Genomic DNA, 15,331 nt, shown 5'->3' with positions numbered 1-15,331 from the left:
ATGCCTTAAAGGGACACTGAAGGGAAACACTAAATCAGTCTAAACTGATAAAGCATTTTTTAAAAACTCTATTATCGTTACTTCATGGTAAAATGTTCAATTATTAAAAGAGAAAACTAAGATCAAAAAAATTTTTTTTTTTAATTTCGCACCAAAAGCCCAATGTCGATACGTTGGTGTGACATCACGGATTTCAAAGTATTTTGTCGCATTTGGGCCGCACTAGCCCACAAAATCTTTGCCTTCTTTAGAACACAATTTAGTCCATCTTTACCAATTAAGAATTAACTAGGCCCAAGCAGAAGCTGTCAAAATCCATGATGTCACGACAAGCTGATGTGGAAACTTCAACATGATGTAGCCACCCATGCTTTCTTTTTGTGCCTTTTCTGGCAAACCAAGTGTCTTCTCACGGTAAAATTGGTGTTTTGAGGGATGGTGAAAAAGTAATTCTTACTAATACAGGTGAAATAATTTTTTTCTTTAGTGTCCTTTAAAGATTGATGCCATTTGCGCACTGCCACATGGGCATACTTAATTAATGGCATCAAAGCTTAATGCCACTTGCAGCATAACACATTCTTATAGTTCTGTGTCCTAATCATGTTATTGAAGCATATCATGTCAAAAAATTAGTCATTGCGATAATTTTCTGGAAATAATGGAAGAGCCCTCAAGGAGTTAATAAAACTACAAAAAAAAGCAAGCACAACCATCGAGAAAAAGAAGACCATGCCAAAGGCAAAACCATCTCAGACCATGCCATAGAGCAGTGGTGCCATACTAACAAATTACAAACTACACAATATAACTTTTTTACAATATAACATTTTTTGGGTAAATTTGCTGAGCTGTAATATTTTTCAAGATGTCTAAGAGAATCAATTTTCAAAACATAATGGATAAAAATGCAAGGTGGATCAGAAAACACCTCATCGGAAGCTAAGGCACTTCACAAAAAGGAAAGGGGGCTGGGGATGCTGGCTATATATATAGTATTACATATAATATCCGAATCAGCCTTTTATGTCTTCCCAAGACCCCTTGTATGTTATATTGCACATTGTTTTCAACCTTTGCGAACATTAACTAGGAAGCTATTACATAACATATATTCCCCTCAGATACAATGTCTGAAAATGCAAAAGTGCATGAAAGCGGTTTCATCATATTCTTTCCACAATTTATGAGAAAATTTACACAAATTTTTTCGGTACATTGTGTCATCACAGACGATGAAAAGCAATCATGAAGTGTGTTTCGAATGCTTCAAGTTGACATGAAAATACAGGATGTAACCTCAACACGACGACCTACCACACAATGGTGCACGTTCATCAGTATGTTTATGCAAAGAAAAGCAGTTTTTACCATACCAAGCATAACAAGACAGTTACTTTGTCTACATACTTGGAGATGCTGCTTCTAGCATCTAAAAGTGGTGGTTAAAAAAAAGTTTGTTTTCATTCGTAACAAAAAAAATTGATTAAAGACATTATTAGTCCCTAAGCTGTCTTCCTACATCAGTAGGTTATGAGAGCGCATACCACTGCCATTGAAGCAGAAAAAACATAACATGAAGTCATCATGTCTTTCTCTCGTACTTGCAGTCTCAAGTGAGGAGTGATAATCTTGGCCAAGTCAGATACATAGTAAGAAATGGTCCAGGTAAATGCCAAAAAATATAAAAAAGAGAATGTAAATTCCGGGTTCTTATAACCGCCGACCTAGCAAGAGAGAGCTTTATGTAAGCGCTCTTTGTATCAAGGAAAATGGCTGATTAATGAGCTCATAAGTATGAAGGGGACACAAGAGAAAACTTGTAATTTACTCTGTTACCAAACTCTTGAAAGGCAATCAAGAAATTTTAACACTATTAGGCGAAGAGCTCTGCACTGATATGGCTGAGCAAGCAAAATCAGTGAAGTGTTGTATTTTTAGAACAAGCAGACAGAGGTCTTTGAATCTAGAACAGGTGAGATAAGGGTCTTGCACACATATAGTACACGATAAAATTATGCAGTTCTTTGAACTACTCACGCCGTCAAAGACTGGCCTTTGCCAAGGTGCGACGGTGGTCTGCTAAAAATGCAGTAAACCTTCAACAAGAATTGGGAACAGTATTTGGTTCAAAGGTCACATTTACAACTGGTCTAAGTAAACCGCACGTAAAATTACGTAAGTGTCCCATTAGCTACGAAAGGAGGCAATCATGCAAGGCGGATGACGGTATGTCTTTGTGGCAATGGGACAATTTTTACGCCACTTCATCTAAAAAAAGTAACGTTGTTAATTCGATGACAATGTATAATTATGCAAATCTCCAAAATAAGATAGTTGGAAGAAAAGGTTTGTTTTGCCTACATATTACAAACGCTGTTTTTGTCTACATGTTGTGCTCATTATACCCTCTGTAAATCATACTGTCTTTTTCTTTTACATACCAAGCAATATAACTACTTACCTACTAAACTAGTATGTGTTGCTTTGTGTGTGCCACATATAACGCATTCAATCACAGTACATTTCTCCAAGACTAATGAGACCACGTTTTATTTTGCAGTAAACAGATGCGCCCCTGTTAGCTTATTCAACATCGCATAGCAGTCCTTGATGTGCCCTTCCCACTGGCACTGCACACAGTAAACAGTGAAGACAGTGAGGGCACAGCTTCTATAGATCGTCACTGTGCTTTGGCTACATACTTGCAAACAGAATGCTTAAATACATCAAATGCCAATTGTCCCACTTCCCCTTCACCTTCATGACTAACCCTGCATTCCGTTGTCTGTGGGAAAGTGCAAACCCAGCTGTTTGTCAATCATGTCAGAGAAGTTGTTGCTTTAGATATCGCTACACCAAATAAAATGCACCGGCACAAACTGAAACTGGAGCATTGAGATAAGAAAGCCATTTTTCGTAATGCCAGTGGCTACATTAAAGAACTTAAGGGCAGCTCGACGGGAGCGCTATTGGCTCAGACCTCGGCACAATGTGTTTCAACTTTCAACAAATTCAAGACATCCTTGTTCCTCATAATTCCTTTTGACATAGAAATAAAATGTAAATATTACTTTAGAAGATAGTGTTGCTCCCAAAACATTTTATGTCAGCAGGTAAGCTGAACACAGTCACTGACTTCAATCATAAGCAATATGAGTTCTGCATAAATTATTTAACGACAGCTTATCAAGATGGCAACAGTATTGCTGCTCCCATGTTGATGTCATAAGTGGAAAGTACAGAGTATACAGCAGAAAAATCATCTGCAAGGTGGATTCAAATGGGTTGCAAAGCTTTGGGCTAAAAGCGGTCCAAAACCTACTGTCACTGGCATCAACAAGAGCAGCTAGACGAGAAGGCCACAAACATTGTCAAAGAAAATATTGAAGAATTTTTTTTTAATTAAGAATAAGACAACACAATTTTCACTCAGAATCAAATTCCTAATCAAATTTATTTAGGTGTGGCAAAGAAAGAAAAGATCATTCTCTTTCACTTTATCATTAAAAAGAAATACCTCTCTTTCACAGCCTGCTAGAAAAAAATTACATTCATGCCACTATCTATACCAATGCAATGCAGCTCTTGTAATGTACAGAATAGCGCACTCGTAAAGTCTGTCTGCAACTAATGGCCCCCTCACTTGTTGTGCAGTTTTTCTTTGCTCGTCAACGTTTGTCTTCATTCTGGTGGCGAGTTGTATTTCATTGTGGGTAATGTATTCAGTGAAAATGAGCGAGAGGACCACCAGATAAATTGTTACTTGGGAACAATGCAACCAGCACTCAACACCCAATGCTTTCTTCAGTACGGAAAGATATTATGCTCTGTACATGGGTGCAAACTGTGCCACTCGTATGGATGGTGTTGCGCTGCATCGCTTTCTGCGCTAAAAGCTCGAACAACTATCCAGTCGATTTGGGAAACATGTGGGAAGTACTGCCTTAATAGGCCAACAAAATAAACCTCACACCTTTGTCAACAAAAATAATGTCAATTTCTCTTTTTTTTTTTTTTTTTTACGGACACGGCGTCACTTTCTTTATTGTTCTGTCGGAAGAGTTCCCTCATCACGGAGGTGGTGCTATGCCTTTTGAACCAACTGCTGGTTCACCACCATTTTTGAACATATATGTGTAAGGGTGGCAACTATGGGCTTCTACGGAACCTTGACACGGATGCCCAGTGTGCATTCCCCTCTTTAGTATTATTTTCCGGAAAAAAACTACACAATACTTCGTCGAGCTGTTTGGTGCACGTAAACAAGGTGCCCCAGGAGAACGTACGACACAAATTTCGCTCGGATTCGTACAAAACAAAATACCAATAAGCGGCGAAGCTGCCCTTCGGCGAAGAGCGACAGCTAAGAAAGCAAGGCACGAGAACCATCCCACACATGCGAGACACTGCGCGCAGGGCATTCGATAAGCGCAACCCAGTATCGACCGCGGCCTTTGAACAGCTGGACCCGCGCTTATCTAACCCCAGCGCGCATCCTGCTGCCTCGACGCCCGCGAAAGAAACGTGTCACCCCGACCACCTCTTCTCCGCGCTCGCGATGAGTGCACGCGACCGCGCAACCGGATGCGACCCCATGGACTTCTGCAATCTGAGGAATCGCACCATGCCACTTGCCAGCCTGAGGCGCACGTACAACATGCAGCAAAGAAAAGGAGGAGGGTGGGGGGGGGGGCACACGCGTACACTCACACGAGAGAGTGAGAGAGAGAGAGAGAGAGAGAGAGGCTCGCGTGCACACACCCACGCACAAGTGTCACGCTGCCGTTCCTTATCAGGTACACGCACGACCCCGGCGATAAGTCAGGTGGTGATGCCCCGACCGACACCGCGCGCGGTATCAACGGCCCGCTTGGAAGGTCGTGTACCCTCTCAGAGAAACCGCTTGACCCCACCGCGTGGCGAGGGGCCGTGTGCAGTGACGCAGACAGCGGGCTTTCGGTCACCGTTAAGCTAACTAAGAGGCGATGGAAACAATCACAACGAGAAATGGGGCAACAAGTCACAGCTGTTGGAGCAAGTTCCCGAATAGTGCTGAGAGTCGCGGCAGACCTCGCAGCCGTCGAGAGCGCGCAGAGGTGAGGCGCAAAACTAGAGAACAGCGGCGGGACTCGAAAAATATTTCCTTTTTAACTCGCGATTTCAATACCTGACCTCGGACGGAAACCATCAAGTTCATCAGAACACCACAATCTTAGAACAAAGCTCGTGTGAGAATTTCAGCGCAGTACACAGAAATCACGAGAACGAAAACATAGGGCACTGGAAAAGACAGCGCTCGGTCTATGCTTTCGTACCCGTGACTTGTGTGACTTCTGAGCGATTCTGCGCTGAAAGACTGACAAGGATTCGCAATTCCAACGCACGCAAATCAGTACCTTGCTAGACAATGAGTTCACATTACTGCTTCTCATCACGCTCCGCTCTCTAATGAAGATCAAAGAAGGGAAAGAAAACGAAAGCCCATTGAGGCACTGTGTATACAGCTAGCAGCTGACTACAGACCTTTCCACATTAGGCGACTGCCCCACGTCCTCTGGGCTGTAGGGCGAGGGTACAAAGAGCACATGTTGCCACTTCAGCAGTGTTCTTGAGTGGGTACTCACGCGGATTCACAACAGTCCATAGGGCATTATGGCTATGCCCAGGGAGCTCTTCTTCGACTACCAGTATAGCCAGCGCCCTTATTCTATCAGGGAAAATCTACGTACGCACGTACACGCACACACATAACAGCAAGTCTGCAGCTATGTGAGTGTAGCTCTTAAATCAGCTAGCTTGCAATGAACACATTCACTTGTCAGGAGCCCGTAGTGAAAAGGCTGGGAAGGCCATGAGGTCCCCTTATCTCCAAAACGCACACTATTTTCACCAGTGTTTAAAGTCAAACCTCGTTATAACGAAACGGGATATGTAACGAAATAGTGGATATAACAAGGTAAGTGAAATTCCCATACAGATCCCCGTATCTAAATACCTGGTTTTAACAAAGTAAATCTGTCCTACGAATGGATATAGCAAACTAGATTTGCCTCCGAAATTTAAAAAAAAAGAAAATGAAGAAATGCACGGCCATTGCACGCTTACGCGGGGTTCTGCACGCACTCTTCGCAGAAGTTCAAAACTCCTGCGTCCGCACGTTGAATGCGCCGAACACTGCCCTTCATCATCACTGCGCCTAGCTGCACTGTTCCTAAGCAGCTACGCATTATCGCCATCGCACTTATCTCTATCTATATCTCTCGCTCTCTTGCTGCGGCGACACGTAGGCTGGTGCAACTAAGCGTTGCCTTCGAGATTACACAGATGCAATCTTGCAGGCCACGCCTCCAATACCCAACTTGCGCTAGCCTGAGAGAAGTGCGGTGGAGCTAGTGAGGTGAGAGAGAGAGAGAGAGAGAGGACACTCTAATGGATCCTGGAAAGGTTTGCCTGGCGGTATGCCTAGCAGGCTAGTCCAGAAAGGTAGGATAAAAAATGGAATGATGTGTACAGTTCACAACAAAAATACGCTACACAAAACACAACATTCGACTACAGTGTCCCATTGAAACCAACTTCTATATATATATATATAATATAAAGCTAGTGAGGTGAGAGAGAGAGAGAGAGGACACTCTAATGGATCCTGGAGAGGTTTGCCTGGCGGTATGCCTAGCAGGCTAGTCCAGAAAGGTAGGATAAAAAATGGAATGATGTGTACAGTTCACAACAAAAATACGCTACACAAAACACAACATTCGACTACAGTGTCCCATTGAAACCAACTTCTATAAGGAAACACGAAAGTGCCTTCGTTGCGCAAGATGAACCTGCAGCATGGTGAACTGCGGCGCGCCGCACATGGCTAGTACAGCTAGGTGTGGCCACCGAGATCGCATCGGCACCGGTGCAATCTTGGGAGTCCATGGGTCGACCAATCCAAGCCGGTGCGGTGAGATTCGTTGTCCTCATTCACAGAGGAGGCACGTAAGAGCGGTGGATCAGCCAGATCAGCCTAGACCAGCTCCGTAGTTCGACGCATCGTGTCGTGTGCCACGTGCTGGTCGACCACGACGGACTTTGTTCGCGTCGCAGCGCGCACAAGCTGGTTGCTTCGACCACTTCGCCATTTCACCAACTTCACAACGCTACATACGAGCCAGGTGGAAAGCGGGAACGAAACACCACTACGTTGGTACAGAAAGAAACTGCCGTAAAGGCAGTCACGTCAGGTGCTAAGAAGTCACGTGCTGCGCACGTGAGTTTCTTTCGCGATTTTATTAAAATCGCATCGCATACGTGGCGGCTTAGCGGTTCCGCGGGTCGCAATGTCATCTTCTATGCATGGTTAAAGTTGTGCAACCTAATGGGCATGTATTGCAGTAAATGGCCAATAATGGATATAACGGAATAATTTCGACTGCCCCTTCAACTTCGTTATGACGAGGTTTTCCTGATGACGCTGCCCAGTTGACGTAAAACAAAACTGGAAAGTCCTACCGTAATAGCATACAATCAGTATACCAGGTCCGATACAACGGTGGCAACGTGTTCCTTCGCCTTGGTATGATAAGGAGTCAGATGAGCGCAGATGGTAATCTTACACCCCTGAATATGAGGGACACCTTAAGAGGAAGCTTTAGCTCGTGCCCAACTCCGACGCGGCCTACTCAAATACATGTAAAACGCAAAAACGCTTTTCTGATATAACCCCTGGACCTATGTTAATGAAATTTGTTGCATTTAAGAGACAAAGTTAAGTTCTAGTGACTGCTGGAAGCGCAATTTCTATTTAGGGCTTGAAATTTGTTAAAAGGATTTTCAAATATTCAATCGTTTGAAAAAAAAATTAGAAGCACGAAGTTTACAAATTCATAGCTCTGCATCAAAATAGATATCTCGCTTCTGTAAACGGCATCAATTAGACCATTCAAAGCGAACAAATTTCGTATGTCATTTTACATCTTACCTGAATTTGTTACGTTGGTTACAAGGGTTCTGAAAAGCTGTATTTCCATACTACTAAATATTTTTATATTCATGTGTAAGATATCAATTTTGTCCGCTTTAGATGTACAATTAGATGCGATTCACAGAATTGTATTATCATCTTTCATTGCTGAGTTATAGAGTTGCAAACTTGATAGTTACGTTTACGTTTTTTGAAAATTTTCAATTTTTGTCAATTTTTTTTAAATAATTGACGACCTAACTCAGAAATTCGAAACCAACAGTGACTAGATTTTAAGTATTTCTTTTAAATGCAACAAACCTCGTCAAATTTGGTGCAGTGGTTTCCGAGAAAAACGAATTCTCCTTTTACATGTATTTAGATAGGAGCACCCGAGCTAAAGCTTCCTCTTAAAGCGACACTAAAGATAAACACGTACACTCTTAAAAAGTTTGCATCCTTTAGGGCTTGTCCCACAACAACAACTGTCATCTGTCTTGCGCGCCTTTCCTTTCTTTATCGCTGCGAACCCAGTACTTCCAAGTCACGAACGGCATGCGCGTTATCAGCGTGACGTAGCATTCTCGACAGGAAAGTAGCGAGCGCAGCGTCTTCAAGAAAGGAAGCTCAAGCAAGATGCCGATTATCGTTGTGGGCCAAATATAAAAGGGTGCAACTGTTTTAATAGTGCAATTAGTTTGGATTTGTATACTTTCGTATTTCCACTTTCGTTAATTTCCCCGTAATGACTTGATTGTTACAAGAGGAAATTCAGGTCAAAGTTCCAGCTTCTGAATTTTGCGCCGAAGCTCCAGCGCCTGTACGTCAGCGTGACGTCACGGATTTTAAAATATTTTCTCGCATTTGAGCCACTACGGCTGAGTAACAGCTCTTGAAAACTTGCAAAGTTCGCTCTCTGGCTTTTTTGGAAGACAGCGTATTCCATCACTACCGATGGTTAACTATAGGCTCAAGCAGATGCCGTCAAAACACATGGCGTCACCGCGATGTGGTGCGGGAGCTTCAAGGCAGCGTCGCCACCAGTCTTTCGCATTTTCTGGCTTACCAAGCTCCACTCGCGGTAGGAGTGACATTTTCGGTATCGTAAAAGGGTAATATAGCTCAACTTACTTTCTCTCTTTAGTGTCCCTATAAGGTGCAGTTGACTATACGTTCTTCTGGACAGTGTATTATTTTAGCTATGAAAGTTAGACAGAGTTATATCACCGGGCACAAGCGATTATAGAAACAACACATTTAAGCGAATGGTGTAACACCGTGAACACCCCAAACATTGTTACATTCTGGGGTTTTACGTGCCAAACCCACGATCTGGTCACGAGGCAGGCCGTAGTGGGGGAACTCCGAATTTATACCACCTGGGGTTCTTTAACGTGCGCCCAACAGAACGCGGACGTTTCTGCATTTCGCCCACATTGAAATACGGCCGTTGCGACAGGGATTCGATCCAGCGACCTCGTTCTTATCTGCGAAACGCCAAAGCCACTAAGCAACCACGGCGGATCGCGTGTGTTCCAGCGCGCTAAACGAAGAAAGTTTTGCACTGAAATAAATGGGGTACGCCCCACGCTTAAATTTGCCCCTTTTGAGGCTGATCTCAGAACGATAATCGCCATCTGCCTGGCTTATGTCTCCTTTATTGAAAACTCTGCGTTCGCTACTTTCCTGTCAAGAATGCCATGCCACGCTGATGCCGCGCGTGTCGTTCATGGCGTGGAAGTACGGGGCGCGCCGCGTCACGCGATCCTCGAGGTCCGGTGTGGGAGAACGCAGAGAAGGAATTTCGCTTGCGGAGGCCAGACGAGGCAAGTGGAGAGAGTGTCCCGCTTGGCAGTGGAGCTCGCCTCCTGTAATAACGGGTTCGCGGCACTGAAATATTTCTACCTCGGATATATTAATGAGCCGATGTGAGAAATTTCTGCGGCAGAACACTCCCTAGAGGACACGTAGCAACTTCCAGCTGCGCAATTTTGGCGCAGCTGTTCCGCCACCACTACATCACGCGCGCAATAGCGAGGGCTGTCAGTACGGCTTCCATGTGCGGCAAGTTGTCCTCATGTCCACAGTCACTCCCCTTTCCCTTATTATTTCTACATCTCGAAAAACCAAGGACGGTTAACTTTCCCTTTGTGTCCACTGGCTTCATTATCCGGTAGTTGCGTGCGACTGCAAAAAAAAAAAAAAAAAAGTCGATCCCCCTTCGGTTCCCCTTATTCTACTCGTTCATTGCAACCGATGTAGCTATTTGTAGCAAATTTCTGTGATTACATAGTACGTTATGAAGCGTCGTTTACCAAAAGCACAAATGGAGCATCAGGAGCAAACAAGTAGTTTTTTTCGCCTGAATATGACTCTTCACAAAGTGCGAATGATCCCTGTAAATAAAGCCTGTAACGTATGGCTACCTAAGCGACGTAGCCTGTTCCACTACGCAAGCTCTCAATTTTTTACGTCTACACTATGCCCGCGGTGGTGAAAATTTGCCGCAAGTTTGCTCCAATTCCATGTTTAATTGGGCACATTTGATGTTTTCAAATATTCGAAAACTATTCGAAAAATATTCGCGTTTACGAATAGTGACTAATCGATTCCTTATTCGCAAGTTTCGAATATCGCACACTCCTACGAGACCTTTGTGCAAGCGCTCGGAAGGAGCCAAGTGGGCTCGCAGATTTAGATTGTCTTCGGTTCGAACGCTCTCTAAAAGCATGCCTGTGAAGGCGTACATTAATGCGCGCTCCTAAAATGTCAAAACGTACAAAATGTAACGGCGCCAATGTGGACGAGGACGTCAACCGAAGCGCACACAAGGACAAGCGCCGACTTTCAAGCGGGAACCTTCATGACAAACTAGAAATACACACAGGTCGCAGGATGAAAACAATGAGGAATACAATAAGCGAGAAAAGCAGAGCACCAAAGAAAAGCAAAACACCAATGAAAACGTGAATTTTCCTTGTCTGCAGTTCGGTATACGTACGTCCCCACCCAAAGTTGCAGCGTTGCATTTTGAATCCTCCCGAACCAACTGGACGAATCTTTACGACTTTTGTCAAAACACGCATCTCGTCGCTCAGAAGGTTAGCGCCGGCGCAAGGTAAACGATACATTTGCTGGCCAAAGGCTACAGTAGACGTCTCGGCGCCGTTGGCCGCTTAACCTAAAGACGCGGCTAAGTCGCCTTCTTTGGCCCTTAACGCAATAGGCAGCGTTGCGTGTTGAATAATAGAGCGTGCGCAAAACGGAACAATAAAAAGAAAAACGAGAGATAGAAAGGAGGGAAACGACACTGAAGGTAATGCCGTCGGAGTTCTATGCAAAGCAATTAAGGTCAAAGCGTTGAATAATGGGTCAACGCGTGCACTGCCAATCTGCACCCAGATGCTAACTACTAGTTAAACGGGGAGGTCATGACCGTATCTAGTCAATAAGAGATTTACTTGGCTACCACCACGTACCGTCGCCTTCGAGGGGTCTCAGAGATGAGAATCTCGATGTATAGCGTGATCAGTACGTCCGCGGTGCCCAGGTATCAGTAAAGCCGCTTTAAAAATAACAAGCACCTTCGGTGACAGAGCATGTATCTACGTTTTCCCAAGGATCGCAAGAAACCGGACCTGCGAGCACGGGGGTGGGGGGCAATCTCGACTGCATCGGCCGTCGGCAAGGTCGAGGACAAACAGTTACGCGCGCTGCACGCAACTTCAGTCGCGACGTCCAAATATGCGACACACGATCGCGCACGGCGGAGATCTAGATACGAAGGCTTGTTATGCGAGAGAACGACGCGGAAGGAATCACAGTGGTTAGGAGAAACTTAGAACCATCGGGTCTGAGAAGGAAAAGCTGTTCGGTAAAGCGCGGTACGCCTATCTTGGTGCCCGTGCGACGTGCAAGCACGTCTTTCTCGAGACCCAGAAGGAAGATGTGCATGCGCAACACATGATGGCCGTTAACTAACTATACGCGATAAGTCGAGCGACCCCGCGGAGAAACATAGGAGGAGTTCCAGGGTTCTGTTTCTTCTTTCCCTCCCTGCAGCCGCCGCAGAGTTCCACTCTTGGCATATAGCAAGTGAGCCTCTACTTGAATGTATCGGCCGTTGACTCCACGAAAGTGTTGTTAGAAGTGACAATGAAGAGAAACAGTAAATCCCTCCAGCACTATTAAGTATTCTTTCAAAACTCTATTTCCGTCATTTTCGGCGCTCTAATGTTGATTATCAGAAAACAAGTCAATATTTCAATTTTTTTTTTTTTTTTTTGCGCCTAAACGACATCGGCGGTACGTGGCTGTGACTCAGCCAAATGTTTTAGCTAAGCCTGTCATTTAAAAAAAAAATGTAGTTCACCTTCACCGATAATAAATTAATTAGGCGAGAGCAGTCGCCGTCAAAGTCAATGACGTCAAAGCGAGCGGGTGCGGGAACTTCACAGCGGCGTAGCCACCGTTCCTTCGTTATTTTATAGTATAGTTCTACCGTCTTTTCTGGCTTGCCAAGTTTCTTCTCACCGTTATAAACGAGGCTTTATTGTTATTACTATCATTTGGGGAGGTGGAGGGACGGTATCATAAAGGGTAATTCACTAATGCTGATCAAATTATTTTTTTCAGTGTCCCTTCAGAAGTTCACCCAGGTGAAGCTCAAATGTAAGAACTTTCTGTCGCTTCTATCGCTTTGTATCGTCGATGCATGGTGGTGGTAACAACGTCTCATTTCCTATGCACGGGTAAGATCTTCCCTCTTGGTAGTTACCATCTTGTGTGTACGTGTAGGGAGGAGGAGAAGGGAAAGAGGGGGGCGATGATGTAAGAAAAAGTGCGCTGGTGTGATGTCCAATATGCAATGCACGACTTTTATTCGAACAACACTGTAAAGTAATATTTCCAGCGCACCGCTGATACATATTTTACCGGCGATTCCGCAAGAAGACAACATTTTTGGAGTCCGCATCGTTCGATGAAACGCCACTGTTGGCGTAATTCGTAGTAGTCGAGAAACAGCGAAACGGTTCTGCAGCACGCTTCTCCGATGACGTAATGCGCGTATGATAGAAAGAGAGATACAAAAACAAAAACAGAAAAGAGCTAGGATGCCAGATGCTTTATTGAGCACTGCGGAACATGCAGTCTTGTAAAATTTAAATGGGTCCTCTTGTATACGGGCGTCACAACGGTGCACTTTCGATCGCGTCCAGGCACTATTGAGATCGCATTTCTCGACATGGATTGGCTCCCAACCACAGCTTGCGCTAAGAAGCTGATCGCGCTTGAGAAATTCGATCCCGATCGGGCTCGATCGCGATCAAAAAAGCAGCGCCCGACACCCGTACAAAGTTTTTTAGACCAAGAATACGGGTTGCAGCAACCTCGACCCACTGCCCGCGGCAGTTCAGTCATCTCAATGCGGAGCACAAAGCCAGTCACATGACTATGATTGCGACAGTCATTTGTGGAATGCTACTCGAAATGCGCGCGCGTCGTTTCGCCGTTCTTAGCCATTTCGCGGGCGAGGCTCGTTGCTGGAGAGCAAATCAAGTTTCTCGAGAACCTCCCTATCGAAGAAACGACGTTTTTTTACAACAAGGTTTATCCCAAGAAACTAAAGAAGGAAAAAAGATCACTCGCTACCTAACAAATTAATATAATTATGTTTTTTTTTGTTTTTTTGTTTTAAGAGACGGCAGATCCTGCCAGGTTACATGTCCGCGCTTTGACGATTAATTTTTCTGCAGGCTTCAGCCACGAAATTTTTGACAAGGTGATTCCGAGAGTTCCCATAAATTTCAATTTTTCACACCCCGAGCGCTTTGTTTCGGTGGCTGGTAGCGTACTAGTTTCTATATACAAACGTATTGCAATGCCCGTTGCTCGCCAACCACCTGTCCATTCTATATAAAGCAAGCACCGACGGACGTCAAAACGTAGGTCGACTTTCTTTTGAATATAACGCCACGCCAGGCTATCCCACTATTGTTTCATCGGCGTGTACAGGTAGAAGCATCTCTCCACGGAGTCATAAAAGTAAGAGTGGAAGCGAAATGGAATTCACGCCAAACGCCGCACAGCGAACACTGTACTTGCGTTCAGCAAGAAGACAACACGCGAGCAATTTTTTTTCCCTTCTCCTTAACCATTGGCCTAAGAGGCATCGGAAGGTGGAGAAGCAACTTGGCATTACAATTGCTGATTGAGTTCTCCTCTCCAAGAGGAAAACGAAAAACTGCGCTCCCACGGATATTTGTGTACAGAAAAACCAGGAAAGATTCGCGTTGCAAAGATACCTCTCTCTCTCTCTCTCTCTCTCTCTCTCTCTATATATATATATATATATATATATATATATATATATATATATATATATATATATATATATATATATATATATATATATATATATATCAAAGCTAGAAGTCATCAAGGGGCCAAGATCGGGACCAACACAATCCCACGCTGCACAGCGGCCGACCTCTTCAGAATGAAGCATGCGCTTTTCCTCGTATTACCTAGATGCGCCGCTGCTGCAAAGGCGGATGCCGCAAACGGGAAGCAACAACCTGCAGCGCACACTGCGCAACCAACGCTACTGTCGATGTCGTCGAAAGTTCTGATAGTAACTGGTGACACTGTCATGTAGGTCAAAAGCGCGCCGCGATCAATCGCGCACCACTAGCACAACGAAAGTAAGCACTAAACTAAAAGAGGAAGGAAGTTTCGCCGCTCGTTCGCAGTTTAGCTATAACACTAATCTCTTCTCCGTCCAAGGTTCAGTCTCCGTGAAATTTAATGCGACCCAAACTGACGTGGTGCTTGGCTATTCACTAAATAGTGACAGTAGCGATGTTGCCCCGACCACAGCTCTCGCATATCGAAAGCGTCGTGTTTCATACTAGCGACACATATACGCCCCAGACGAAGTTGCACGAAATGAATGCGAAGGTTGAGCACTTTTTTTTTTCACAATTACACCTCAAAACGGCACAAAGTTCTGCACAGAGTACGTGTCCGTAGGCTAACGTGAGAGCACCGAGAGGCAATGGCCTAGTAACCGAGTGGTTTACGCTACACTCGAGAAATGCCCCGCACTGCCAAGTATGTACATGTACACGAGATCAACCGAATGAGAATTCACACAAACCTCTCTGATGTGTCGGTCGGCGAGGAAGAAGACATCCTTGGTCAGAACATAAAGACACACGTCAAAGAACCACCGACGACGCACGAAGTCCACTCGCTTCAATCGTCACCTCTCGTCCGCTGCAGCACGGGTGGTGTCATTATCACGTGTCATACGATGTAAGCGACGCACGCTACGGCTAAATAAATATCTAGCACACATGTTTAAACGCTGGTTAA

The 15,331-nt window shown here is 44.6% G+C and overlaps 1 protein-coding gene across 1 annotated transcript in view; it reads right to left on the bottom strand.

Moving 5' to 3' along the window:
* The window catches only part of LOC126522682 (1-acyl-sn-glycerol-3-phosphate acyltransferase delta-like), a 38,788-nt gene extending 23,539 nt beyond the window's left edge, over positions 1–15,249 (bottom strand). Inside the window, exon 1 of the mRNA XM_050171458.3 lies at positions 15,114–15,249. Coding sequence (XP_050027415.1) covers positions 15,114–15,148 — 35 coding nt within the window. The 5' untranslated portion in view covers positions 15,149–15,249. The remainder of the gene's footprint in view (positions 1–15,113) is intronic.
* Positions 15,250–15,331: the final 82 nt, after the last annotated feature.

This window comes from Dermacentor andersoni, chromosome 6 (assembly GCF_023375885.2).
Source record: "Dermacentor andersoni chromosome 6, qqDerAnde1_hic_scaffold, whole genome shotgun sequence".
In the NCBI taxonomy this organism is placed as follows: Eukaryota; Metazoa; Arthropoda; class Arachnida; order Ixodida; family Ixodidae; genus Dermacentor; species Dermacentor andersoni.
The sequence above is the reverse complement of the archived record's forward strand: the minus strand, read 5'-3'. Positions and strand labels throughout refer to the sequence as shown.